General features: G+C 41.4%; 2 protein-coding genes across 2 annotated transcripts in view; both read left to right on the top strand.

Moving 5' to 3' along the window:
* Positions 1-1,735: 1,735 nt before the first annotated feature.
* On the top strand, positions 1,736-7,383 carry mstna (myostatin a). Its single transcript, XM_036562065.1, has 3 exons — positions 1,736-2,168; positions 4,878-5,230; positions 6,348-7,383. Exons 1-3 carry the CDS (start codon positions 1,820-1,822, stop codon positions 6,726-6,728), a joined length of 1,083 nt encoding a protein of 360 aa, XP_036417958.1. The 5' UTR covers positions 1,736-1,819; the 3' UTR covers positions 6,729-7,383.
* Positions 7,384-13,086: 5,703 nt separating this feature from the next.
* stat1a (signal transducer and activator of transcription 1a) overlaps positions 13,087-25,506 on the top strand; it is a 31,028-nt gene continuing 18,608 nt past the window's right edge. The window contains exons 1-9 of the mRNA XM_036562070.1: positions 13,087-13,302; positions 16,860-17,004; positions 19,292-19,442; positions 20,393-20,488; positions 21,406-21,495; positions 21,620-21,698; positions 21,803-21,894; positions 23,013-23,164; positions 24,901-25,059. Coding sequence (XP_036417963.1) covers positions 16,877-17,004; positions 19,292-19,442; positions 20,393-20,488; positions 21,406-21,495; positions 21,620-21,698; positions 21,803-21,894; positions 23,013-23,164; positions 24,901-25,059 — 947 coding nt within the window. The 5' untranslated portion in view covers positions 13,087-13,302; positions 16,860-16,876. The remainder of the gene's footprint in view (positions 13,303-16,859; positions 17,005-19,291; positions 19,443-20,392; positions 20,489-21,405; positions 21,496-21,619; positions 21,699-21,802; positions 21,895-23,012; positions 23,165-24,900; positions 25,060-25,506) is intronic.

The following is a 25,506-nucleotide window of genomic DNA, read 5'->3' as shown; positions in this document are numbered from 1 at the left end:
CTCGCTAAACTAATGCTAAGTTAGCTGGTGAAGCTACATATCCAAACGCAACAGAACAGGTTTAATTTCGCCTTTCTGTCCCTTCAGTGCCAGCTGCTCGACTTCACTCCCTCAGAGCTGAATCGCTATCATCTAAACTTGTGCCGGTGCTTTAGTTAGCCTTCTGTTGCAAGCAGAGCTGTTGTCATGCTAGCTAAGCTAACAGGTAATGCTAATCAGCGCTGCTCTCCTAGTCTGCAGCACTAACATTTATGAACTGTTAGAATGATGGTTTGACATTTATTGAACAGTGCATTGAATATCATGTCGAGTTGGTGGTCAAGTAAATGAACTAAATCTTTCTATTATTTTTTTCATTTTGAAATAACGCGGAACAAGGCGGCCAAAACAGTGTCATTCTTCTCGTATGTCACTTAAGACACCTTAGAGCAGGGTGTCGAACTCAACCAGTAAAAGGGCCGTATTAGAAAAACCAATCAAATCTGTGGGCCAGAGAAAAAAAAAGAAAATCATTTGTAATTGATGTTGTGCTTCAACCTGAACTGGCCATTGTTTATTCATAATATGCAAAAAACTTCCAACAGTAAAATACAGACACTTATAGTAGACCTTGAAATATTACATGGACACTTAAAAAATTCAAAATTTAAATGTCCACAGGAGCTCAGTCTTTTAAACCTTGAACTAGACACCTGTCATCCTCTCTTTGCTGCAAGTTCATTAAGACTTTGCAGACGTTGCAGTGCATACTGGGAACTGTAGTGCAGCGCATTGTGAAACGGGTTGATATTAATAGAAAATTAAAATACTTTTGCGGGCCGGATAGGATTGTTTTTTTTTGTTTTGTTTTGTTTTGTTTTTTTGGTATATACTGCCAAACTGCGGCGATACGTTGGTTTTTCAATGCCGTAAGAAAAATCCATACCATCACAACATGTGTGCATAGATATTATAAACATTAGAAACGATGTTATATTGTTTAAGCACTTTTACAATTCAAAGCACTACTTTTTCACTGTGGTGAAATGGCGGCATCTGGTGGCCAAAACTGCACGTTGCATGAACTGAAAAGCAGGCAATACGAAGAAATGAAGGAGAGCGGTGAATCGAAACGGCTGATTCGTTTTAAAAGACGTAGAATAAAATCACAGACTTCACAGCACGGAGCCAGTTTTGGGCTGCGAGGAGAAAACAGGGACTGTAGTGTAGTGAATGTTTGTGAATAACAAGAAATAACAAGACTTGCGATACAAAGAGCAACATGAACCTTATAAAGTAGAGACTTAAACTGTAAATACAGTAAAATTAGCTTTAAAAAGTTAGAGAAAGAATGAAATCAGCGTTTAATCTATATGTTATAAAGTCTAGCAGTAGTGAAGGGAAAGGCCTGTATGGTCTGTATTTTATCTATTCGAAGAACCTTTTTAATGCAGTTATTTGGCTCCATCTGGTGGTCAATACTGCACACTGCAAGAACTCCGGACAACGCAAGCAGAAATAAAGAAACCCAGGACGCACTGCTGCCTTACTGCACGCGCCACTTTTTAAAAGACTCGCATAATAAAAAAACAAACTTTTACTCACAAATATCTCCGCATTTTTGATAAAGACGACGTCTGACTGTCTGTCCGTCTGTGCACAGTAGCTCTCCCTCCCTCACTAGGAGCGAGTCCATCACCGTCCACTGAGCCAATCGTGGCTTGTCCAGCAGCGGGAGATCCGAGTATGCACTATAAAACCCAGCGGAGAGGAACCGAAGCCCCTTCAGACCCTCTGCGCTCCGGTGCGTAAAAGTGGCCTCTGAGCAAAAAGGAAGGACATGAACGCGCTCCTCCTCCTCCTCGTCTCCCTTTTGACCCTGCTGACCCTCGGACGGGGTCGGGGTCAGAGTCAGAGCCCAACGGCCGCGGAGGAAGGCGAGCAGTGCTCCACGTGCGAGTCGAGGCAGCAGAGTAAGCTGATGCGCCTGCGCTCCATCAAGGCGCAGATTCTGAGCCTGCTGCGCCTCGAGCAGGCGCCCAACGTCAGCAGGGAGGCCGTGAGGCAGCTGCTGCCCAGAGCGTCGCCGCTGCTCGAGCTGTTGAGCCAGTACGAGCAGAAAGGAGGGATGGCCGACGACGACGAGGAGCAGGCCACCACCGAGACCATCATCGCCGTGGCCACGGAACGTAAGCGCATGCGCTTTTACGCACGACTTTTACGCATCTTCCTGATGTCCTGTGCTACTTTAATCAGAATTCTAGGATTCTTAATGTCGTATTAATATACTAAACTAAAATGATTACATCCCTGGGACCATTACAAACCATTAGGATTAAACGGTTTCCAATAGAGACCACTAGTTTCCTGTTTAATACCTTTAGATCCCATTAGGAAACCATCAAATGCTTTTAGAATCAGCCGTTAGGACCATTGGAGTCCTTTACGCTGTGATTTCAACCCAATAAAATAGTCAAACCACATTACAAAACCATTACGAACCAACAGAAACACTCAATGGTTTCTATGTTTTATTTTCCAGCATATATTTAGGATATTATTTATAAATATATAACAAATTACTGCGTTAGTTACGTAATAAACTACATTCCCTGCCAGGAAAACCAGCTTATGTTGAGTTTTGGTCATGCTGGTTGACCAGCTAACCCAGCACCACCCTGCTGAAAACCCATAGAAACCATTAAGTGTTTTCGGTTGGTTCCTGATGGTTTTGTAATGTGTTTTGGCTTTTTAATGGGTTGATATCACAGTGTAGAGGATCCTAATGGTTTAACAGGTGAACAGTGGCTGATTTAAATGCTTTTGATGGTTTCCTAATGGGATGCAAGGGTCTTCTACAGGAAACTAGTGGTCTCTCACATTATGCCAATCCCTGTTACAAAGCAAAACCATTAGGTTTTACTCCTAATGGTTTCTAATGGTCATTTTTCAGCAGGGCAGACAAGCATAAAAGAGCATAATCCAGCTTAAACCAGCATGGAGTTATAATAATTACTTTAAATTGCCCTCATAGAATTATATAAATAAAGAATTAATTACTGCATTAATTACATAGAAACTACAATCCCAGCTAGAAAACCCAGCAAAGACCAGCAAAACTGCATATGTTGTGTTTTGGACAGATAGATAGATAGATAGATAGATAGATATACAGATAGACAGATAGATAGACAGACAGATATATATATATATATAGATAGATAGATAGACAGATAGATAGATAGAGAGAGAGATAGATAGATAGATAGATATACAGATAGATAGATAGATAGTTAGATAGATAGATAGATAAATAGACAGTATATCTATTTGCATATTTACACAGCATATAAGACATTTTTATTGTATTTATGCTGGTATGCTGGTCAACCAGCATGTTCATACTGGGTGACCAGCTACACCAGCACCAGACCGGCACTCGACTAGCATAAACCCAGCATAAACCAGCTTAGACCAGCATGAAATGCTGTTTTTTCCAGCAGAGCTTACATTCGATTTACAGTCTCTGTCGATTGTCTATAAAGGAGAAGAGAGTGGTTCTCGTTTCTGAGAAGATTTGTTGGTGTAACTTTTGAGTCAATGTACATTTTTACTATTAAGAACTAATAATAAAAGTGTAAAAATGTGACATTAAAACCTACATTTCGTTTCTACATGGCTGGTTTGACAGAGCCCACAAAACGGGTCATCCTGTCAGTGAAATCATGGCATTAAACGCCATTTACCTAAAGCAAATGCTAGCTAGAGTTAACTACTGTTAGCTTAGCACACTTCCCTCAGCGAGTGAGCAGTCGTGTTTTAGGTTTGGGAAGCTGGAGGAGACGTTATCAAAAAGAAACATTATTAAGGGCCTGCAGTTCTGTCCAGTCCTTAAGATGTGGATTTAGATGTGGCCATTAACGTCTAACCCATTCACTATTCACTACATAGTGTTTACTGTAGTGAACTGACTGGAGAATAGAGAATAGGAGCACGTTTGACACATCTGAGTCATTCTAACTCAACTTTGTGGTCTATTCCTTTATATTAAGGAGTGTTTTTTGCGATGAGTAACAAGCAAAATTAATAATAACTAGAAAGTGAAAGTTTGTGAACGAACTGATGCGTTGATCAGTGCTACTTTAAGTGCCACCTTAAGTTTAGTGCTATGTTCATTGCAGTTCCACCTTAATTTCAGTGCCACCTTAATTTTAGTGCTACCTTAAATGGAGCTCAACCTTAAATTCAGTGCCACCTTAAATGGAGTTCCACCTTAAATTCAGTGCCACCTTAAATAGAGTTCCACCTTAAATTCTGTGCCAACTTGAATGTAGCTCCACCTTAAATTCAGTGCCACCTTAATTTTAGTGCTACCTTAAATGGATCTCCACCTTCAATTCAGTGCCACCTTAAAAGGAGTTCCACCTTACATGGAGTTCCACCTTAAATTCTGTGCCACCTTGAATGTAGCTCCACCTTAAATTCTGTGCCACCTTGATTTTAGTGCTACTTTAATGGAGTTCCACCTTAAATTCAGTGCCACCTCTTAAATTTAGTGCCACCTTACATGGAGTTCCACCTTAAATTCAGGGCTACCTTAAATGTAGTTCCACCTTAAATTAAGTGCCACTTTAATTTTTGTGCTATCTTAAAGAGAGTTCCATCTTGAATTCTGTGCCACCTTAAATTCAGTACAAACTTAAATGCAGTTCCATCTTAAATTCAGTGCTTCCTTAAAAGCAGCTCCACCTTAAATTCATTATTTGTGCCGATACTGCTGTGCATTAGGCCACAGAATGAACTGAAACTGCAGGTCTAGAACCTTCAGGTCTGCAGACGGACGTTATTCTGCGGTACGCTGACCAAAGTTGATTCCACTTGCTCTACTCTGTTTTTAGCGCAACGCACAGCGCAGGGAAACAATGCGCCGCGCTGCTGCCTGTTCTCACTGAGCCCGAAGATCCTGCCAGACAAAATCGTGAAGGCCCAGTTGTGGTTCCGCCTGCGAGTGGGCCGCGATGCCACCACCGTGTCCATGCAGCTGTCTCGCCTTAACAGCCGCTCCAGCATCCGCTCGCTGCGCCTCTCCGTGAACGCGCAGACCAACCCGTGGCAAAGCATCGACATAAAGCAGTCGCTGCAGGCCTGGCTCCAGCGGCCCGAGAGCAACTTCGGCATCGAGATCAAGGCCGTGGATGCTGACGGGAAGGACTTGGCTGTCACTTCCGCCGAATCAGGAGAGGAGGGGCTTGTAAGGCATTTTTGTTTTGTTTTTAGGGGTGGCTTAATGATTTCTGGGAACTAATAAAAGCATGACTGGGGTTTTTAGTTAAACTCTGCAAGTCTTCTTAACCCTTTAATGTTCTGCTCAGCCATTTGATGGAGCACATTTTGAGTCACTATATGTGCCACAAAGTGCCGGCTTGACCGTTTGGTAGACGTGAATATTTTTAAAATTGTGGGGTCAAAAAAAACAAAAAAAAACACCAATTGTTTTTATTATTGCCCCAAACAAATACACACACACACACACACACACACACACACACACACACACACACATATCATCTAAACCGCTCATCCTTCTGGGTTGTGGTGCGGCGCTGGAGCCTATCCTAGCTGTCATTGGGCGGAAGGCACCCTGGACAGGCCACCAGTCCATCGTCGGGCATCCAAACAAATAAAAAATCAAAAAAAAATCCATTGTTTTTTCTTGGTGAGGACATGAAAGGGTTAAGTCGTGGTTGGAAACAAATAGGTTAAAATCTTGAAACACCTGAAAAAATTGTCAAACTAGAATTTTTCTCAATGGTAGATTCAGCCAAGCTAGATCTCCCATTGGTTAGGACTTCAGGAGCTGGACTGAAGGTGTTACAGGTTAGATTGACTACCAACATAATTAGGAAGTGACAGAAGAATCAACCAGTCATGTTTTGATTTACAATGGTACCAATTTTATGAGAAAAATCTAGAAAAATATCAATCTAGGCCCTCTGGAAGTTCTGACTGAGCAGTGTTTCGGGTAGTTGTTATGAATGGAAAACGGCGGGGGCAGCTCTAAAGCAGAACTCTTTACTGAAAGAGTCACTGTAAAACTGATACATACAAGCTCAGATATATGAAAATGCCTGGTAAAACCTTCTAATAAAACATATGGAATGACTTTTACAAGCTTCATTGGTCTGTATTTAATCTAGAATGGCCAGAAATGTTAATGTGCACCAGCATTAGCTTAGTGATAACATACTATTAGAAATCCCACAGGAGTGCGAGCAGGAATTAGTTGTGAAATGCAAGTAATCTCAAGTTCATACGTTTGTTCGTTTTGGCTAATCATGTGTTGCTTCTCTCTACTGTTGTGCTCACAGCAACCTTTCCTCGAAGTGAAGATAGCAGAGAGCCCGAAGCGCTCCAGGCGGGACTCGGGCCTGGACTGCGACGAGCGCTCCACGGAGTCCCGCTGCTGCCGCTATCCCCTCACCGTGGACTTCGAGGACTTCGGCTGGGACTGGATCATCGCGCCCAAGCGCTACAAGGCCAACTACTGCTCCGGTGAATGTGAGCAGGTGCACCTGCAGAAGTACCCGCACACGCACCTGGTGAACAAGGCCAATCCTCGCGGCACCGCGGGACCCTGCTGCACGCCCACCAAGATGTCGCCCATCAACATGCTCTACTTCAACCACCAGGAGCAAATCATCTACGGCAAAATCCCCTCCATGGTCGTGGACCTCTGCGGCTGCTCTTGAGCTCAATGGTGGCGCCGGGAATATTTTGTAGTGCGTGCTTAGCTGAACTGTATAGAGCACGTCAAATCAAGGCCTTGGGCCAAAATAGAAGTTTGGCCCCTCCAGAGTCCCCCAGAGCCCCCCCAAAAACCAATGTGCCTCAGCCAAGACCAGTGCACTCAAATTCTTGCAAATTACACATCAAATTACAGTGATGTGGCATAAATATTGAAAGTCCAACATAAATAATTAGTAATTGCAAATTTTATCCTTATTTTTACAATGATATGGTTTTCAGAAGCAGTGCCACCTATTGGTAAATGAATGGCACAGCATCTACACTTGGTGAATCACTTTCACTGAACTTTTTGTCATTACAAACAATGATATGTTGGATAACGGAGTATAAACTAGTTTGAACTACTTACATAATTTTGGGTATTATTTTATATGACCAGGTTTGGGCCATACGCAAGCTATGACATTAGCGTTATAGCTAAGTCATGAGGTGTTGCTAGCTTCATTTAGCTGCTAAGATGTTAAACTTGCCTGATAAGAGGCCAAATATCAGTCACCACCACCATGTCGCTGTTGTCGGAAGAAAACCCTGTATCTCCAAAATGATAACTTTACAGGAAAAGGAAAAAACCTACATTACTTTTAATGTAAGTCAATGGAACCAGACTTTTTTCCAAGTCATTTTGGGCCGTTTCTTTTGGTCCATTCATCGTGAAATTTACACATAATGTAAAGGACAAGAAACATTTTCAAATTATGTCAAAAACTGGAAAACGACAAAAAATGGAGATATAAGATTTTCTTCCAACAGCAGCGAGATATTTCTCAAACAGACGTTTTTAAGGCTGTCATGCACTCAAGTTTCATCCGATTTTCATTAGAGCTACGTGGTTTGCTAGTTCCGCTGAAGGAAGTTATAGCCGTACTAACAAGCTAATTGTTATGACATACGCAGCGATGCGAGCTAAGCGATGTAACAGAATCACAGTATGTCAAGGTCAAAAGGAAAGACTGTGAGTTTGATTTTTAGCCAAACTATTTCTTTAGCCTATAAAATGAGGGCTGTAACACAGCATTGTGTACGCCATGTCGCTAAAATCAGTGGAGCGTCAGATGAAGGCCAGCCGTGTTGACCATCAGCGCAAGCCGTTGTTTGAAAGCCCCTTCAGCAGTTGTTCATGTTCCCGCTATGAACTGTTTGGCGACCCAAAAGCACCTCGTCCTCTTGTAACCCGACGCAGAAAGGCCTCGCCGACCCTGCCTCGGGCATGCGGAGTAGATTGCAGCTCTTTAAAGAAATAAATAAACACGCAGCTTATTTTGCATGCTGGGAAAGATCCTGCCGGGATGCGAAAACAGTGCAGCTCTGCCCTCGGCGTGAGGGCAACGAGGGCGTCCGCAGGTGGTCTCCACTGCTCGATCTGTTAGAAGGAGAACAGTTACCCCAAAAAATGGTCTTTGGTGTCTGAAGTTTGCTTCTTGGGTTTTGCACTGGAGCTACGAGGCTAATGTAGCTAACGAGTAATGGAAACGAATGGCCTAAATCATCAAACACTTAAACCATGTGGAGTTCAGCATCTCTAATAGTCGTGATTATGTGGTTTCTGACACTGTATGACTCACTGTTAGCTATAAATATGGACTGACAGACATTAGCATCGCTAAAAACAGTAGCAGCAGCCATTGTGAAGCCTGAATTTTGCTTGTATGTTTGTCCAAAGCTAAAGAAGCAAACTTTGGACTCCTGGCTGATTGGATACATTTGGACTAAAGGGAAAAGTGTGAGAATTCGATTTGTGAATGAAGTTTTCTTTAAAGAGTTAAAATCCGCACTGTAGTAGATCAGTTTTGTATCACGGAAGCCCAGAGAGGACATGAGGTAGTTATCATTTTCTGGATTGTTATCTTGATATCACCACTTAACTGTCTTGTGATCTCAAAATAATGAAGTTGTTGTCTTGAGTTCACGACTTAAGTATCTTGTGATCTCGAGATAACAAAAGTTGTTATCTAGAGATCGGAACTTAACTGTCTTGTGATCTCAAAATAGTGAAGTTGTTATCTTGAGATCATGACTTAAGTATCTTGTGATCTCAAGATAACAAAAGTTGTTATCTAGAGATCAGAACTTAATTGTCTCGTGATCTCAAAATAATAAGGCTGTAATCTTGAGATCATGACTTAATTATCTTGTGATCTTAAAATAACAAAAGTTGTCATCTTGAGATCACAACACAATTAAGTCATGATCTCAAGATAACAGTTCAGAAAATTCTGAAAATTTGGAAAATCATTATTATCTTGTGATCTCAAAATAACAAATGTTGTCAGCTTGAGATCAAAAAACAATTAAGTCATGATGTCAAGATAACAATCCATAAAATTTGGAAAATCATTTTCTGGATTGTTATCTTGAGATCACCACTTAACTGTCTTGTGATCTAGAGGTAACACAAGTTTTCTTAAGATCATGACTTAATTATCGTATGATGTTGAGATAGCAAAAGTTGTCATCTTGAGATCGCAACTGAACTGTCTTGTGATCTCAAAACAATAAAGTTGTTATCTTGAGATTATTACTTGATTATCTTGTGATCTTGAGATAACAAACGTCTGGTATGGAGCCCCGCTGGTGGCATCCTATATAAATAAAAATAATGCATGGCCATGACTTAGCAAGGCATGATCTTGTTCCCACGCCTTACTAAGTTGTGGCCACTACTTAATTATCTCATTCCCAAACCTTAGTAAGTCGTGGCCATGCCTTAGGATCTCATTCCCACGCCTTAGTAAGTCATGGCCACGACTTAATTATCTCATTCCCAAACCTTAGTAAGTTGTGGCCATGCATTAGGATCTCTTCCCCACGCCTTACTAAACCGTGGCCAGGCATTATTCTAATTTGTATGGGATGTCACCAGCAGGGCTCCGTATTCCGGACTTCCGTATTACATCCCAAATCGATTGTATAAGCAGTGTTTACTCCTCATTGGCGATGACATCATGGACTCCCGTGCCGGGATTCCGAAGGTCTTTTAACTTGAGCAGAAGTGATGAAAGAAGCTGAACTCCTTCCTTGTTGATTACAGCTGTGATACTATTTGACCATCATGCCATGAAAGCACTGTTATTTCAAGTAATATTGTTATTGATCTGTAACAGAGGGAAACTCAGCGAATAGTGGGAAAAGGGAAATGCTATTTCCAAAGGGTGGTTAACACACATCTACAGGCTCCAGATGTTTGGCAATCTGCCGATGTCAATCCAACAACAAATAAAAGCTGTCAGCGCTCAATAAACAATGAAACAGAGGTCACTGGAGACGTTCTTCTCTCTCTTCCTAACTGTGTTCCTGAGATTCTTTACGCACATTTATCATGATAAAAAATGATCTGTAATAAATCTCTATAAAGCTGCCCTTATGCTTTAAAATGGGCCTTCAGTATCTCCCCCTTTGGGCATTCCTATCTCTTCCATCTCCTAAGCTTTTTTACCCTCATTGCGTTTGCTAACCGTCAACATATGGTCGCTTTCTTAAAGGGGAATTCCACCCATTTTTCAAAATGTCTGTACAATTCAGTGTGTGAGATTCAGGTTCAGATTTCTTTGCAGTGGTGGTGATAGGAACCAGACTACAACACAGATATAGACATTTTATGTGTATATCATATGTCTATGTTGATGATGGGAAAATAATAAACAAATTATTTTGTTAATTTTATTAATTTATTAATTTTATTAATTTATTTTAATAAATTAATAATTTTACTTTCGGGACTATTTTGACTTAGAACAATCTTTTAGACAAAAAACTTTATCACAAAACTACCAGTATCTCAGCCATCAGGCAGCATATTTATAACCACTTTCTGTGGGGGAGCTTTTAGAGGTGGACGTCTGGTTCCTATCACCACCGCTGTGACTCTGTAAGTTTGTCTAGAATGAAACATTTCACACCAAACCTCTCCAGGTGACTGTGCTTACGTCTTAACCGTTTAATTTTACAGCAATTTTGAAAAATGCCTGGAGTTCCCCTTTAAAAAAAAGTCTCAGTTTTTTGCGATTTTTAGTTTTTTGCCTAATTCGAGCTCAGCAGCTGTCCTTTACATTGTGTGTAAATTTCGTGATGATTGGACCAATAGAAATGCTCCAGAATTGCTCTGAATAAAATCTCTTTCCATCAACTTACATTGTAAGTAAAGAACGTTTTTGCCCTCTCCTGAAAAGTGACCTTTTTGGAGATACTTGTTTTACTTTGGACAGTAAAGGATGGCTGTACGGACAATGTGACTCAGAGGTCACTGTTTGGTCAGATTCAGGAAATGAGTGTGACCATAGTAGGTTCTTAGCTTTTCATTGCTCCTAAGCTAAATGCTCCCCACGTACTGTGGCAATTAGAGCAAGACCTTCAGTTCAGGCTATAAATGTCAAAACTCCAGAACTGAGGAATAAAACCCACCTCAACGTTAATGCTAATTTCTGCTAGCGCCCCTATGGGATTTTAGTAGTATGTTAGCGCCAAGCTAATGGCAATTTACATAAAGTTCCTGCCATAGAGCTGCCAGCGCTGTTTTCCATTTCTAACATCTGACCAATGGTTGGTCAGGCTGCCACTGGTACTCACAGTCAATGTTTTATCTAGAACTTCCAGAAGGCCTAGAGTGAGATTTTTCCTCACAACATCTGTCCCACCCACTGTAAATGATGGGTTGAGTCCACTGTCAGTGGCTAATCTGTCACCTAAGGCCTTCTGTTCAGCTCCTGAAGGCCTTTACCAAAGGGTTACAGATACAGCTCGCTTGGCTGTATCTACCAAGATACCATGGAGACAAAAAAGCTTGCATGGTTCATTTTTGGTTGGGTGTTTAAATACAACGAGCCTGATAATTACATTAAATAAAAATTAGAGGCTTGTATATTTTCTTTTTTTACAGAAAAAAATGGGCCTTCTGAAGACCTAGAACGCCCTGAGGGTTCCCCACTGACATTTAATCTTCAGCTGTTCAGTGTCCTAAAGCTGGCTGTCGGGTAATTGACACCTGATCGGAGTCTGAAGTTGGCAGCGGGCCTTCGCAGATGGCCTCAGCTGCAAAAGGGCAAAGCATATATATAATACGCACCCGATCTACTGGGATCATGTAATTGGGTTACGTGACGTAAGTCAGAGCTCAGAAAAGTGTGAGTGGAAATCACATGAACAAAAGGTGGTCTCAGATTTTTACACAGCACTGTCCTTTATATATAAGAGGAAACCGATTACATACACTCACTGAAGATGCCTCTTCAAGGGTTCTTTAGTAAAGGCAATGGTTCTCTTTAGAACCATGAGAAATGGTTCTTCAGATTGTGGAGAGTGTGTTGGATATGGTTCAATACACACCGATCAGGCATAACATTATGACCACCTCCTTGTTTCTACGCTCATTGTCCATTTTATCAGCTCCACTTACTATATAGGTGCACTTCGTAGTTCTACAGTTACAGACTGTAGTCCATCTGTTTCTCTGCATACTTCGTTAGCCCCCTTTTACTCTGTTCTTCAGTGGTCAGGACCCCCATGGACCCTCGCAGAGCAGCAGGGCAGCGTCCTGTGACCACTGATGAAAGACTAGAGGAAGACCAACACAAACTGTGCAGCAGCAGATGAGCTATCGTCTCTGACTTTACATCTACAAGGTGGACTGACAAGGTACGAGTGTCTAATAGAGTGGACAGTGAGTGGACACAGTGTTTAAAAACTCCAGCAGCACTGCTGTGTCTGATCCACTCGTACCAGCACAACACACACACTAACACACCACCACCACATCAGTGTTACTGCAGTACTGAGAATGACCCACCACCCAAATAGTACCTGCTGTGTGGTGGTCCTGTGGGGGGTCCTTACCATTGAAAAACATGGTGAAAGGGGGCTAACAAAGGATTTGTTCTTGTAGAACTACTAAGTGTGCTTACATAGTAAGTGCACCCAACAAAATGGACAGTAAGCCTACATACAGTGTGAGTGTACATAATACACTTGAATTCAGGGCATTGACTGTTTTCATCAGCATACACGGAGCACCGTTTATGTCCACAATTTTAGGCCTAAAACATTGTCTACGTGTTTAAACTGGACTGGACACAGTCCAAGCTCTCTAATATTTCATAATACCGACTAACAGCAACGCTATTCACGTTTCTTTTAAGAAAAACTACCAGTTTAGTCACTAACGCATTCAGATCAACGCCTGGAAATTCACATCACCCCAACTTTCAGTTTCTCGTAAACCACGTGACCACATCGGGGGCGGGACTCTGGACGCGGCTCCTCCTTTCGATTGGCTGTTGCGCGAAAGCAGTCGCTTCCGATTGGCTGGAGCGGGCGTCGCTTCGGCTCACCTCCTTGCCTCTGTTTGAGGACTCAGTTGCAGGAGGTGGAAGAAGAGCGACGTTACGTGTTTTTATTCGGAATTAAATGTCCAAAAAGCCCTCAAAGGAGTCTGTATTAAACCACAACAGCGAGTTTTACGTCAGCGAGAGAAAAGAAAGTGACCCAGCGGCTTAAAACCGGCGTTTTCACTCTTGGACGAGCCAGGTAAGCTGTTTAGCTTAGCTACTATTAACTTTCCCCAGCGTCGTGTTCTAATTATCCGTTCCACCTTAAACGGCGCAGCTGTTGTTATAACGGCTCGGCGCCAGAACGTTACTGCTGCGCCATTTAAGGTGGAACGGGAAAATTCGAACAAGAAACTGGCGAGTAGGAAGCTGACTTCAGTCAGAAACAACAACAACGGCAACAAGATGTTGTTTGTGTCGGAAACGCCAAACGCTGCTTTCACTGAACAGCCATTTTGTGATAACTAGCGCCTAATTTCGATGTAATTAACTTGTTTTTACCACAATTTCAGCTCAAAGTAGGTAAATGTTCAGCTATATTTGGATGTCGGCATGGGAAAGTAATATTAGAGGCTTCTCTTTCGATTTCCTCTTCTCGCTTCTTGAAGTCAGGACTGTCCCCTTCGGCTGGACAAACTAACCCAAACTTTAACCGGCGGTAATGACACTGTCCAGTGGATGCCCGTTTCCGCTACTAGTGAACATATGCAGCCATTTAATGAGGAAGTTTTCCATGATTATGATTTATTATCTCACAATTATGACATAGTATCACATAATTATGACAGTTTCTCATAATTATGGCTTAATATCTCATAATAATTACTTACTATCTCATAATAATGACAATTCATGAGTCATAGTTATTAGATACCAAGTCATAATTGTGACAGTCATTATTATGAGATGTTAAGTCGTAATTATGAGATACTGAGTTATAATTATGTGATACAAAGTCATAATTATGAGATTTGTTATTATGAGATGTTAACCTGTCCACTATATGGGTTTCTGTCCACACTGTGTTCCATTAAACTAGTTTGAATGCATTTAACATGGCAACCTGTTTCTGCTATCCAGGTTTCTGTTTACACTGCGTTCTGTTAAACTAGTTTGAATGCATTTATAATGTTAACCTGTATCCGTTATCCAGGTTTCTGTTCACTCACCGCTTTATTAAACTAGTTTATATGCGCTCAGCACGGTAACCTGTATCCACTGTCCAGGTTTCTGTTCACACTGTGCTCAATTAAACCAGTTTAAGTGCATTTTGCATGGTGACCTGTATCCGCTGTCCGGGTTTCTGTTCACACTGCGTTCCATTAAACTAGTTTGAATGCATTTAACATGGCAACCTGTTTCTGCTATCCAGGTTTCTGTTTACACTGCGCCCATTAAACTTATTTATCATAATTATGACGTGTTATTATGAGATGTTAACCTGTACCCACTATATGGGTTTCTGTCCACACTGCGCTCAATTAAACTAGTTTGAATGCATTTAGTATGGAAATTTTTATCCTCTATCTAGTTTTCTGTTCACACTGCGCTCCATTTTTAATCTATAATAATCTGCATTACACCCACCTAACCTAGAGATCTTGATTTACTTTCCAAATTTCTGTTTACATTAAGCTTCAACAAACCAGTTGTTCACACTGTGCTCCATTAAACTAGTTTGAATGCATTTATAATGTTAACCTGTATCCATTATCCAGGGTTTTGTTCACTCTCAACTTTATTAAGCTAGTTTATATACGTTTAGCACAGTAACCTGTATCCACTATTCAGGTTTCTGTTCACACTGTGTTCCATTAAACTAGTTTGAATGCATTTAACATGGCAACCTGTTTCTGCTGTCCAGGTTTCTGTTTACACTGCGCCCATTAAACTTATTTAAATGCATTTTGCATGGTAACCTGTATCTGCTGTCCGGTTTTCTGTTAACACTGCACTCAATTAAACCAGTTTAAATGCATTTCGCATGGTAACGTGTATCCGCTATCCGTGTTTCTGTTCACACTGCGCTCCACGTTTAATCTATAGTAATAATCTGCGTTACACCCACCTAACCTAGAGATCTTGATTTACTTTCCAAATTTCTGTTCACATTAAGCTTCAACAAACCAGTTTGCATGCTCCCATGCCCACTATCACAATTTCTGATAACACTGTAGATAAGTTTCCGGATAAGTTTCCGTCTATCACAGTTTCTGTTAATAAATTGGTGTCCACCCAACCTGGTGATCTGTATTTACTGTCCAGATTTCTGTTCAGATTGACCTTCAGCGAACCAGTTTGCATGTTCCTGTATTCACTTTAAGGATTGTGCTCCAAAAAACTAATCTACATCCACTTGACATTGCAAACTGTATCCAATATTTTGATTCCTGTTCACATTAAGAACTGGTTGTAAACATCCATCTAGCACAATGGCCTGTAACTTATTATGCCAGTTATTGCATATATTTTCTTTTTTTTTCTTTTTTTTTTTTTTACCCGATTTTCTCCCCAATTTAGTCGTCTCCAATTCCACCCGCTAGTTAGGACTCCCCCAATCACACGATGCTATCAACGCTAGGAGGGTGGAGGCTAACACAGGCTTCCTCCGAGACCTGTGAAGCCAACCACCGCTTCTTTTCGAGCTGCCGCTCACGCAACGTCATTGGACAGCCGAACGCGCTCGGAGGAAAGCGGCAACCGCCAGATCTGTTACGTCAGCTAACAGACGCCTGCGCTGACTAGCATCGCGCTGAGTGATGGGGGGAGAAGGAGGGGCCATCCTACCCACCCAGAGAGAGCGAGGCCAACTGTGCTCTCTTGGACTCCCGGCTACGGACGGCTGTAGCATCACCAGGGATCGAACTCGCGATCTCCTGATGATACAACCAACGCTTAGACGGTTGCGCCACTCGGGAGCCAGTTATTGCATACATTTTCTGATTGCAGTTATTTTCTACACTTTTTAGCTTTCACAGTCACACGTTTTCATCACAACCAGTAGAAAACACATTTATTGAGACACTTCTTGTTATAAAACAACGTGAGTTCTCCAGTTTGACTGCTGCTGCCTTTAGCTGCCTTTGTTTATTTGAGCTCTCTTCTAAATATCAGTAACTTGGAAGTGACACTATAGTTATATAGTTAAATTATTAATTGCAGTTAATTGTCAGCAAAAATTTCATGTGTCTACCTTTATATTCACACTGTCCTCAAACAATCTGTTCACACTGTGCTCTAATAATCCTGTTTAAATGCACATATAACAATGACCCAAATCCACTATCTATATCACCACTAAACACACTGACCTCTGTACCACTGTGATAAGGAATCTGCTTGAGTGTGTTACAAAATATGGCGAGCTTTCTTGTCTAGACCTTTCAGAATGAGTGGTCTTTTCTTTACTACTTCACTGCTCTGTAGAGGTTCTTCTTTCTCCACATTTATGTTTACGAGCCATGCTGCAGTATAAGGCAAGGTTGATGTGTCCCCAGTAGACAGCCCCTCCCCTTCACCTGTCTGTGTGATGTCCACTGAGGGTGTTTTTGCTTTTTTTCTTGTTTTCGTTCTTGTTCTATATACTTAAAAAGACGTTTCCTACATACAGCAAACCTATAGAGATCTGTAAATTTGGTGAAATGTCAGCAATAAGCAAAACATCGACAATAAAAGAGAAGGCCTCAGTGTGTTGCTCATTACTTTTGCTGTGCCAGTGAGTTATTAAACCATTTTTTCCTCCCCATCCGTTTCCAGAGTACCAAGAATCAGAGATGAGTCAGTGGCTCGAGCTACAGCAACTTGATTCGAAGTTCCTGGAACAGGTGGACCAGCTCTACGATGACACCTTCCCCATGGCCATCCGCCAGTACCTGAGCAACTGGATTGAGAGCCATGACTGGTGAGGACAAGAGCAGGCAACTGCAAAAGCAGCATCAGTTTTTCAAAATAAACTACGCCAAACTCCAGGCTGCAGCTTGGCCTAATAGACCTTCAGCATGCTAACAGTATTTTTGTGGTCTGTTAGAATATATTTACGTGCTTAAATATTTCAAAAACACATTATTTTTTTTTGTACTGTACATCTCTATTTATCCCTCAGTCTGAAACGCTCCATTAGAGCTCCTGTGTCTTTAAGCCCTGCCTCCTGATGAGCCCAGTGTGCTCTGATTGGTCATCTCGCCCACTCTGTTCTGATTGGTCGACCGTTGGAGCGGTTCCACCCCTACGTGTTCTGCCCCTGTCCTTCAGTCTGCAGACAGACCCTTCTCTCCTGAGCAGCTGTAAACTCTGTTGGTTCTGCTGTATTAGTTTGATCCAGAGTGGATCCTGAAAGTCCGGTCAGCATCTTCTCAACGCGACTATAACACTGAACACACTCTTCGTCCTCCAGCAGCCGCTGTGCGCTGTGTGAGGGCGGGCCGAGCTCACTGGTAGGCGGGCAGTAAAGATTGTGTTGCGAAATGATGTCATCTTGTAACGAAGGAAAAAGGCTGGAATTCCAACGAGGCGTTTCAGGCAGCTGAGAAAAGTGGGTTCTGTGGGAGGGATTTTCTCCCTCTGGTAGGAACGCTGAGCTTTGGGACTTTGCAGAACATGCATAAAAAGCTACAACACATTAAAGGAAAGAGAGAACCGGAAAAGCACAATAGGTCCTTTTGAAATGGTGCAGCACTTAATTTCAGGTGTCTGTTCAGGTACCAAATTTGCACCTGATGCTCCATTTGAGGTGGAATAAAAAATTTGAACAAAAGGCTGGAGAATAAGAAGCCAACTTCAGCTTGGAGCAAATTCAAGTGAGAAACACATTTAACGCTGTTTTTGCAGGCAAGCGTTGGAAAGCAATAATGACATATAATTTTCAGTTTTGTTTTTTTTTTGCACAGTAAAAAATATGTCAGATTTGCTTTGGTTGTTAAAAATCGTTCTTATTAAAACATGAAAGGACGTCCCACAATAATAAGCCACTATTAACCTAAAAATACGTTCAGATAAGAATCTAAAATGGCATTATTTGAAAATAATATAAATTGTTGTAAACACTGAAACTGTCAGAAATTTTAATTATACTATGATAGCTATACTATGAAACTTATGACCACACTGCCCACTGTTAGTATGTGTTGTACTACGTTCTGTTATGCTTCTGTGAAACGTCTTTTGTGATCACATTGCCAAGGACACATTGTTTAGGATTTCACTAACTAGGCTGACTGTATGCTGTTAGCTAGATTTAGAAACAGTGAAACTGTATTTCTTGGGAAAACTAACAAGTCAGCACCTGATCCTCTGAGGGAAGAAAGACCCCGTGTAGAAGACGAGTCGTCATCACCAGTGTTGTACCGGTTAGCTCTAGTGTTAGCTTACTAGCTCATCTGAAGAGGCAGCCTCTGTTTGTAGCTTCCTGGCATCAGCAAAGAAATCATGTTTACAGTTTTTTTTTATTGCAGCTGAACAAAAAATGGTTGATTAATTCTTAATGTAGTTATGTTATAACTCAGGGGTGTCCAGTCTTTTCCGCAAAGGGCCGGTGTGGCTGCAGGTTTTCACTCCAGACAAGCTGAAGCTTCACCTGATTCTACTTCAGTTGGTCTTAGTCTTCAAACGTTTCATCAGGAGTGCTTTTTTGGAGTGAAAACCTGCAGCCACACCGGCCCTTTGTGGATAAGATTGGACACCCCTGTTATAACTGAAGTTTGGGGGGAGGAGCATGGCTGAAACCCCTCCTTCTTCCAATCTAACGTCCTATAAATTCACATCCTGACCTTCCGTTCCCATAGCTAAGTTTTGCAATCCCCACCGCCACCACATCTCCCCCCTGTTCTAATCACTGTTTTAATTCATAAACAATATTGATGGTTATCACTAATAGATATATGGTGTGCTTGATGAACAGAGAGAAAATAAGGTCAATATTAAATTAAGTTGACACCAAATAGCAGCATATCCACTCATTAAAGTTTGCATTCGTCATTTTCACAGCAAAAAACATACTTAGAAAAGCATTTCCAGATATAAAATCATTAGATATCAAAGTAATTTGTGGTATTAACCCCCTAAATGGCCTGGACCCACCGACAGGTCTGATGTTTTACTAATAAGTCTTGGAAGCCAAATCCAGATAATTACTGAAGCCTTGGAGGAAATATCTATTTTGTAATAAGAAACTGCCTCCTTCCTCCCTTTAGGGACCATGTGGCCAACGTGGAGAACGAGTCTCTTGCGACAGTGAGGTTCCATGACCTTCTGACCCAGCTGGACCATCAACACAGCCGTTTCGCGATGGAGAAAGACTTCCTCAATCAGCACAACATCCGCAAGATCAAGCGCAACCTGCAGGTTTGCGGCCAAACACGCTTCCTCAGATCCCCTTTTCACAGGATGCATCTCTGCGCACTCGCATTCGTCGTCATCCACATCATGGAAAACTGAGTCTTCATTAAAGGCACAGCGTGTATATTTACATATATTTAAATATATTCATTTATTTAGCTAAGCCCATTCAGGCTGGACCGCTTTCTGAGTGAAGCACAGTACAGTACAGCCAATCAGAACCGAGCTATTTACGCTTATTTTCTGAGGAAAAATTATTTAACAAATCCTTTAGAGAGAACACACCTCTGCACTTTTTTAGTGCATAATTACTATTCATTTATTAAATTTAACATACTAGGAAAAAAAGTAATGGCACATTTTATGCTTGATGTTTTATTTTTTCCAATATGTTAAAATATGATTAAAAAATGCTGTATTTAAGTTTGCTGTAGAGGATGTGTTATAACTTATTCTCACTTAGAAAAACCAGCAAAACATGTAATTTGACCAGGGGCGCCCAAACTTTTGCCTACATCTGCATATTAGTTTTGAGTAGACAGTGATAGAAACTGCCTGTTTGGAAAATTATATGAAACTGAATTATGATCGTTCTTGTTACATAAAACCATATAAACGTTACACATAGACCTCAGAAAAAAATTTAAATCTAAGTTACTGAATAATCCACCAGTTATTTTGATGATAAAAGAGGCCATAACATAAAAATGGACAGGTAATAAACCATGCACGGCCCATTAGAAAATTCAAAATAAATAGATAAAATAAAGACTTCATAAAAAATTTTTAAAACGGTGTGTGTCAGAAAATTATAAAAGTGTCTTTTTTTTCTTCATGTTCTGATGTTCTTCCCAGCACTGAGAGAAACCTGCAAATGCATGTTGTTCAGTTTCAGTGCGAGATAATATCTGCCCACATTCAGGCTAATGTGACTGCAAGCATCATTTATCTTGCAGACCCTTTTCCAAGACAACCCTGTCTCCATGGCGATGATCATCAGCAAGAACCTGAGCGAAGAAAGAAAGATTCTGGCAGCGGCACAGATCTCCGAGGTGGGCAGCAAATGGCTGACTGTGCAGACGTCTTTATTAAAATGGCGTCCCTCTCCCTTGTAGCTCCGCCTGGCTGGTGTACAGTTACAGACTGTAGCTCATCTGTTGATGGTAGAGGGGCTGATAACTGTGCAGCATTCTGCACCTACATAGTAGAGCTAGTGGTCAGTTAGTGGAAGCACGAGGTAGGTGTTTCTAATATAGTGGTCAGTTAGTGGAAGTACAAGGTAGGTGTTTCTAAAAAAGTGACCAGTTAGTGGAAGTACAAGGTAGGTGTTTCTAAAAAAGTGACCAGTTAGTGGAAGTACAAAGTAGGCGTTTCTAAAAAAGTGACCAGTTAGTGGAAGTACAAGGTAGGTGTTTCTAAAAAAGTGACCAGTTAGTGGTAGTACAAAGTAGGTGTTTCTGATAAAGTGGCCAGTTAGTGGAGGTACAAGGTAGGTGTTTCTAAAAAAGTGACCAGTTAGTGGTAGTACAAAGTAGGTGTTTCTGATAAAGTGGCCAGTTAGTGGAGGTACAAGGTAGGTGTTTCTAAAAAAGTGACCAGTTAGTGGTAGGTACAAAGTAGGTGTTTCTGATAAAGTGGCCAGTTAGTGGAGGTACAAGGTAGGTGTTTCTAAAAAAGTGACCAGTTAGTGGAGGTACAAGGTAGGTGTTTCTGATAAAGTGGCCAGTTAGTGGAGGTACAAAGTAGGTGTTTCTGATAAAGTGGCCAGTTAGTGGAGGTACAAGGTAGGTGTTTCTAAAAAAGTGACCAGTTAGTGGAGGTACAAGGTAGGTGTTTCTAAAAAAGTGACCAGTTATTGGAAGTACAAAGTAGGTGTTTCTGATAAAGTGGCCAGTTAGTGGAAGCACAAGGTGAGTGTTTCTAATAAACTGAATGACGAGTCCATATGAACATCACGTCTTTGTTGCAGAACACAGCACAAAGTGCTCACAGCGACATGATGATCGAGAAACAGAGAGAGCTGGACAGCAAGGTGAAGGAAATTAAGACCAAAGTACAGGTGAGGACCGGTCATCAGTTAGAGTCACACAAATTAAAGCAATTCAGTCACAAATTTAGTCTACAAACATTTTTTCCCTTTTCCTGATTTGGATAAATATTATTGGGAACATTCATCTCTACAGGAAACAGAACAGAACATCAAAAATCTGGAGGACTTGCAAGACGAGCACGATTTCAAGAGCAAGACGCTGCAGAGTCAAGGTGAGAGCGTGGTCTTTTTCTTTTTAATCGTGGGACATAATTATATTGTTTCAGATGTTGGAAGTCGAGCCTGTTGGTGATTCCTTGGTGTTTCGGTTTTGCAGAGGAGCTGAACGGCACGATATCAAGAGAGGAGCTGAGTCGCGAGAAGCTGTACCTCAAAGCCATGTTCATGAAACTCCATGACATGAGAGGGGTGAGAGAGTGCTACCGGGGGGAGGGGAGATGTCATGGTTCTTGAATAGAAAACGTTTGAGAAAAGCTAAACTGCATGTCCAAAATCCTAATCCTGCCTCATCCCTAAACAGCAGTTAGGACAGGGGGCAGTATGTGTTACTCTAGGTCAGGGGTCGGCAACCTAAATGTTAAGAAGAGCCATTTTGTCCTTTTAACAAAAATCAAACCACCTTGGGAGCCACAACATATGTCCATTTATTGAGGTAACGTTTTACCATCTTGGCTGAATTTTTTTTTAATTTGTGCTTGCTAACGTCCTAGTATAGACTAAAAAATATAATATAAATAAAAATGCAGACTTTAGCTCAGCTATAGCTGCTTTTCTCACATCTCTGGCAGGAAACTTTTCCTCAAAAAGTAGATCAGTTTGTTGTAAAATGTCTCTCAACGTTTGTTTTTTTTCGAGGCTGAAGTCGCTTCTCATTCGCCAGCTTCTTGTTCGAGTTTTCCCGTTCCACCTTAAATGGTGCCTGAAGTGCCAGAATGCAACTGCTGCTTAACTTAAGGTGGAACGGGACAATTCGAACAAGAAGCTGGCGAATGAGAATCTGACTTCAGCTTCACGACTTTTTAGTGTTTGTCAGTTTCTCATTGCAGATTAAACGTGTCAGGAAACCAGCTGGAGTGATTATAAAGTCCATTCGTCACTAAATTATCGATGTTCGTCTTAAATCTCTCTCTTTGCCGTTTCGTTTGCTACTAGCTAGGCGAGACTGTTGTCTGCGTTGCTATGGTGACCAGCAGTCTGCGCTGATCTTCAGGGTTAAAGGGTGAATTAGCAGTTCTACATTAACTCCAGAGTTTAAGATCATTTATTGTTAAACTGTGTTGAACGATCAGCAGAGCTTTATTTTACTGTAAAGGAGGATTATTTTATTTTTAACTACAAATCTGATTCTGCTGTGGAGCCACAACAGGACAGTAAAAGAGCCGCTTGTTGCCGACCCCTGGACTAGTGTGATAGAATAGCGAATAAAGTTAGTAAAACTGATCGAAAGGAATTCACACAGTTATCTTTATTCCAAGTGTGGTCGATCAGCTAAGGCGTGATGTCTGAGGTTTGCTTCTTGTGTGTAGGGCGTAGTGAGTCAGATGTCCGAGGTGCTGAACCTTGTGGAGCAGCTGGAGTACGAGCTGATCACGGTGGAGCTGTGTGAATGGAAACGACGTCAGCAGATGTCCTGCATCGGCGGCCTCACCAACGTGTGCCTCGACCAGCTGCAGAACTGGTAAGACGCTTCGGGGAACACGGGTGGTACACACCTGAGCCAGGTATGCAGGTGTTCCCAACACACCTGAGCCAGGTATTCGAGAGTTTCCAGTACACCTGAGCCAGGTACACCAGGGTGCTGTACACACCTGATGTCAGGCACAGTCATGTTCACAAATACTTGGACAACGTCATTGTCATTTTAGCCGTCTACCCCAGCATATTGGAGAATTAATATGAGGGTATTTACATCCGAATTGGGTGAACGATGCAGAAATTACAACCATTTTCATACATACTGTGGTATTCTAGCATCCCTAATACTCCTGAGCCAGGAGTTCTAGTGTCCCCAGTGCATCTAAGCCAGGTGTGGAAGTTTTCCTGACACACCTGAGCTGGGTAAGCATTCCCAGCACACATGAGTCAGGTATTCAATCCCTGTCACAGCTCTTATTGCTGGCTAAATTGGCTGAAGAGTGTGAACTGGCAAGAGTTTGTGGACTAGATTTGCAGAACACAGCTTTACATTCTCCGAAAAAAAGGAACGAATCTGTCACTGGTTCCCTCAAGGGTACATCTCGGTACCTCTAGTCAGGGAACATAACTGAACCATAATCCACGGAAATTATTATTTATTTAAAGCTGTGCTGACTCCACACACCCCGTCTCGTCTCCAGGCTTTTTATTTCACTGTTCTGTTTTAAAACATTCGGTTATGAAAAAGATACAAATACGAACTTTTCACCTGGAAAAACCTATTTAAGGTGCACAGTTGGACCGTAAAACCACTGTTGTACCTTTGAGGGAACATTTACACTGTTTGTACCTTGATGAATGAGAAATGTACCTGAAGAGAACCTTTATTTCTAACAGTGTACAGTAAACATAAGTAGCTGACTGCTATATTTGTACATTAAACCTTTAAACTACAGAAGGTCCATATGTGGGTCCGCACTTCAGTTCCCCACTCTCATTACTACAGTTTAATGACTACTTTAATACTAGTTATTGAGTAATGTAGTCACTGAAAAATCTTGTGTTTGTAGAGGTCAGAAGGATCAGTACTGTGCAGATGCTTATTTTAAGGCTGTTTCACAGTGCCTGTAGCTGATTGCCATAGATTTTAAATGCGTTGTGAAACTGTAGAGGAAGTTGCTCAACTATGTTAGATGCAAACTGGCACAAGGCCAAATCAAATACCAGCTCAAGGATTGAGGAACAGTTCTGTAAAGTGTAGCCTCTGAGTTGGTACAGTGCACTTGGAAATCTACTGCAGTGAATTGGAAGCACTGTAAAAGCGCTAATAGGGTTGGTTCCACAATGTAAAGTGTGCAGGATTTGATTGGTTTGAAATAATGTATCTGTGTAATTACCTCAAATTCATATCCCGCATGGTGTAATAGTACACAGTGCAGGTTTATACTGTATTAAAATTACTCCCCAGTTATTACCGTCAGACTGCAGAACTACACACACACTGCAGATTCAAACTGGATTAAAATCGCTCCACAATTATTACTGTCAGACTGTAAAACTACACACACTGAAGATTCATACTGGACTGAAATCAATCCTTGAATCTTCTACAAAAACGAAGGATCTATAAGTCTATGTTCTGTGGTATCATATGTACCCAGCCCTAACTAAGCTAACTAAGATATGAATTAATTAATTCATATCTTTAATTAATGAATTAATTAACTCACCCACATACAGGTGCGCTAACTGAAATCCCCCTCTCTCTGTTTCTGGCAGGTTCACGGCGGCGGGGGAGTGCCTGCTGCAGGTACGTCAACAGCTGAAGAAGCTTCTGGAGCTGGAACAGAAGTACTCATACTCACATGATCCGATTGCCCTCAGCAGGGGCACACTGGAGGAGAGGGCACTAACACTTCTCAAGACCCTCATCACCAAGTGAGTCACAGCCTCACCACCTGCGTTATTCACAATTACACCTACTCGGCTCACAATTACTCTCACTGTATTCAGTGCATTGTTCACAACTACATACAGTTAGTGCTTTCTTCACAACTACACCCACTATACTAAATGGATTATTCACAGCTATGCAAGCTTTACTCAGTGGATTATTCACAACTATATCACTTTATTCATTAGATTATTCACAACCACATCTAATGTACTTAGTGGATTATTCACAACTATACCCACTATTCTCAGTGGATTATTCACAACTATACCCACTATACTCAGTGGATTATTCACAACTATACCCACTGTATTCAGTGGATTATTCACAACTACACCCACTATTCTCAGTGGATTATTCACAACTATACCCACTATTCTCAGTGGATTATTCACAACTATACCCACTGTATTCAGTGGAATATTCACAAC

The sequence above is a fragment of the Colossoma macropomum genome, unplaced genomic scaffold (assembly GCF_904425465.1).
Source record: "Colossoma macropomum unplaced genomic scaffold, Colossoma_macropomum, whole genome shotgun sequence".
Classification (NCBI taxonomy): domain Eukaryota; kingdom Metazoa; phylum Chordata; class Actinopteri; order Characiformes; family Serrasalmidae; genus Colossoma; species Colossoma macropomum.
Note: the sequence above shows the minus strand (reverse complement) of the source record. Positions and strands in the feature narration are given on the sequence as shown.

Coding starts and splice junctions, on each gene's coding strand:
- mstna (XM_036562065.1), top strand. CDS start 1,820: ATGAACGCGCTCCTCCTCCTCCTCGTCTCCCTTTTGACCCTGCTGACC. Junction 2,169..4,877: donor CATCGCCGTGGCCACGGAAC/GTAAGCGCATGC, acceptor CTCTGTTTTTAG/CGCAACGCACAGCGCAGGGA. Junction 5,231..6,347: donor AATCAGGAGAGGAGGGGCTT/GTAAGGCATTTT, acceptor TTGTGCTCACAG/CAACCTTTCCTCGAAGTGAA.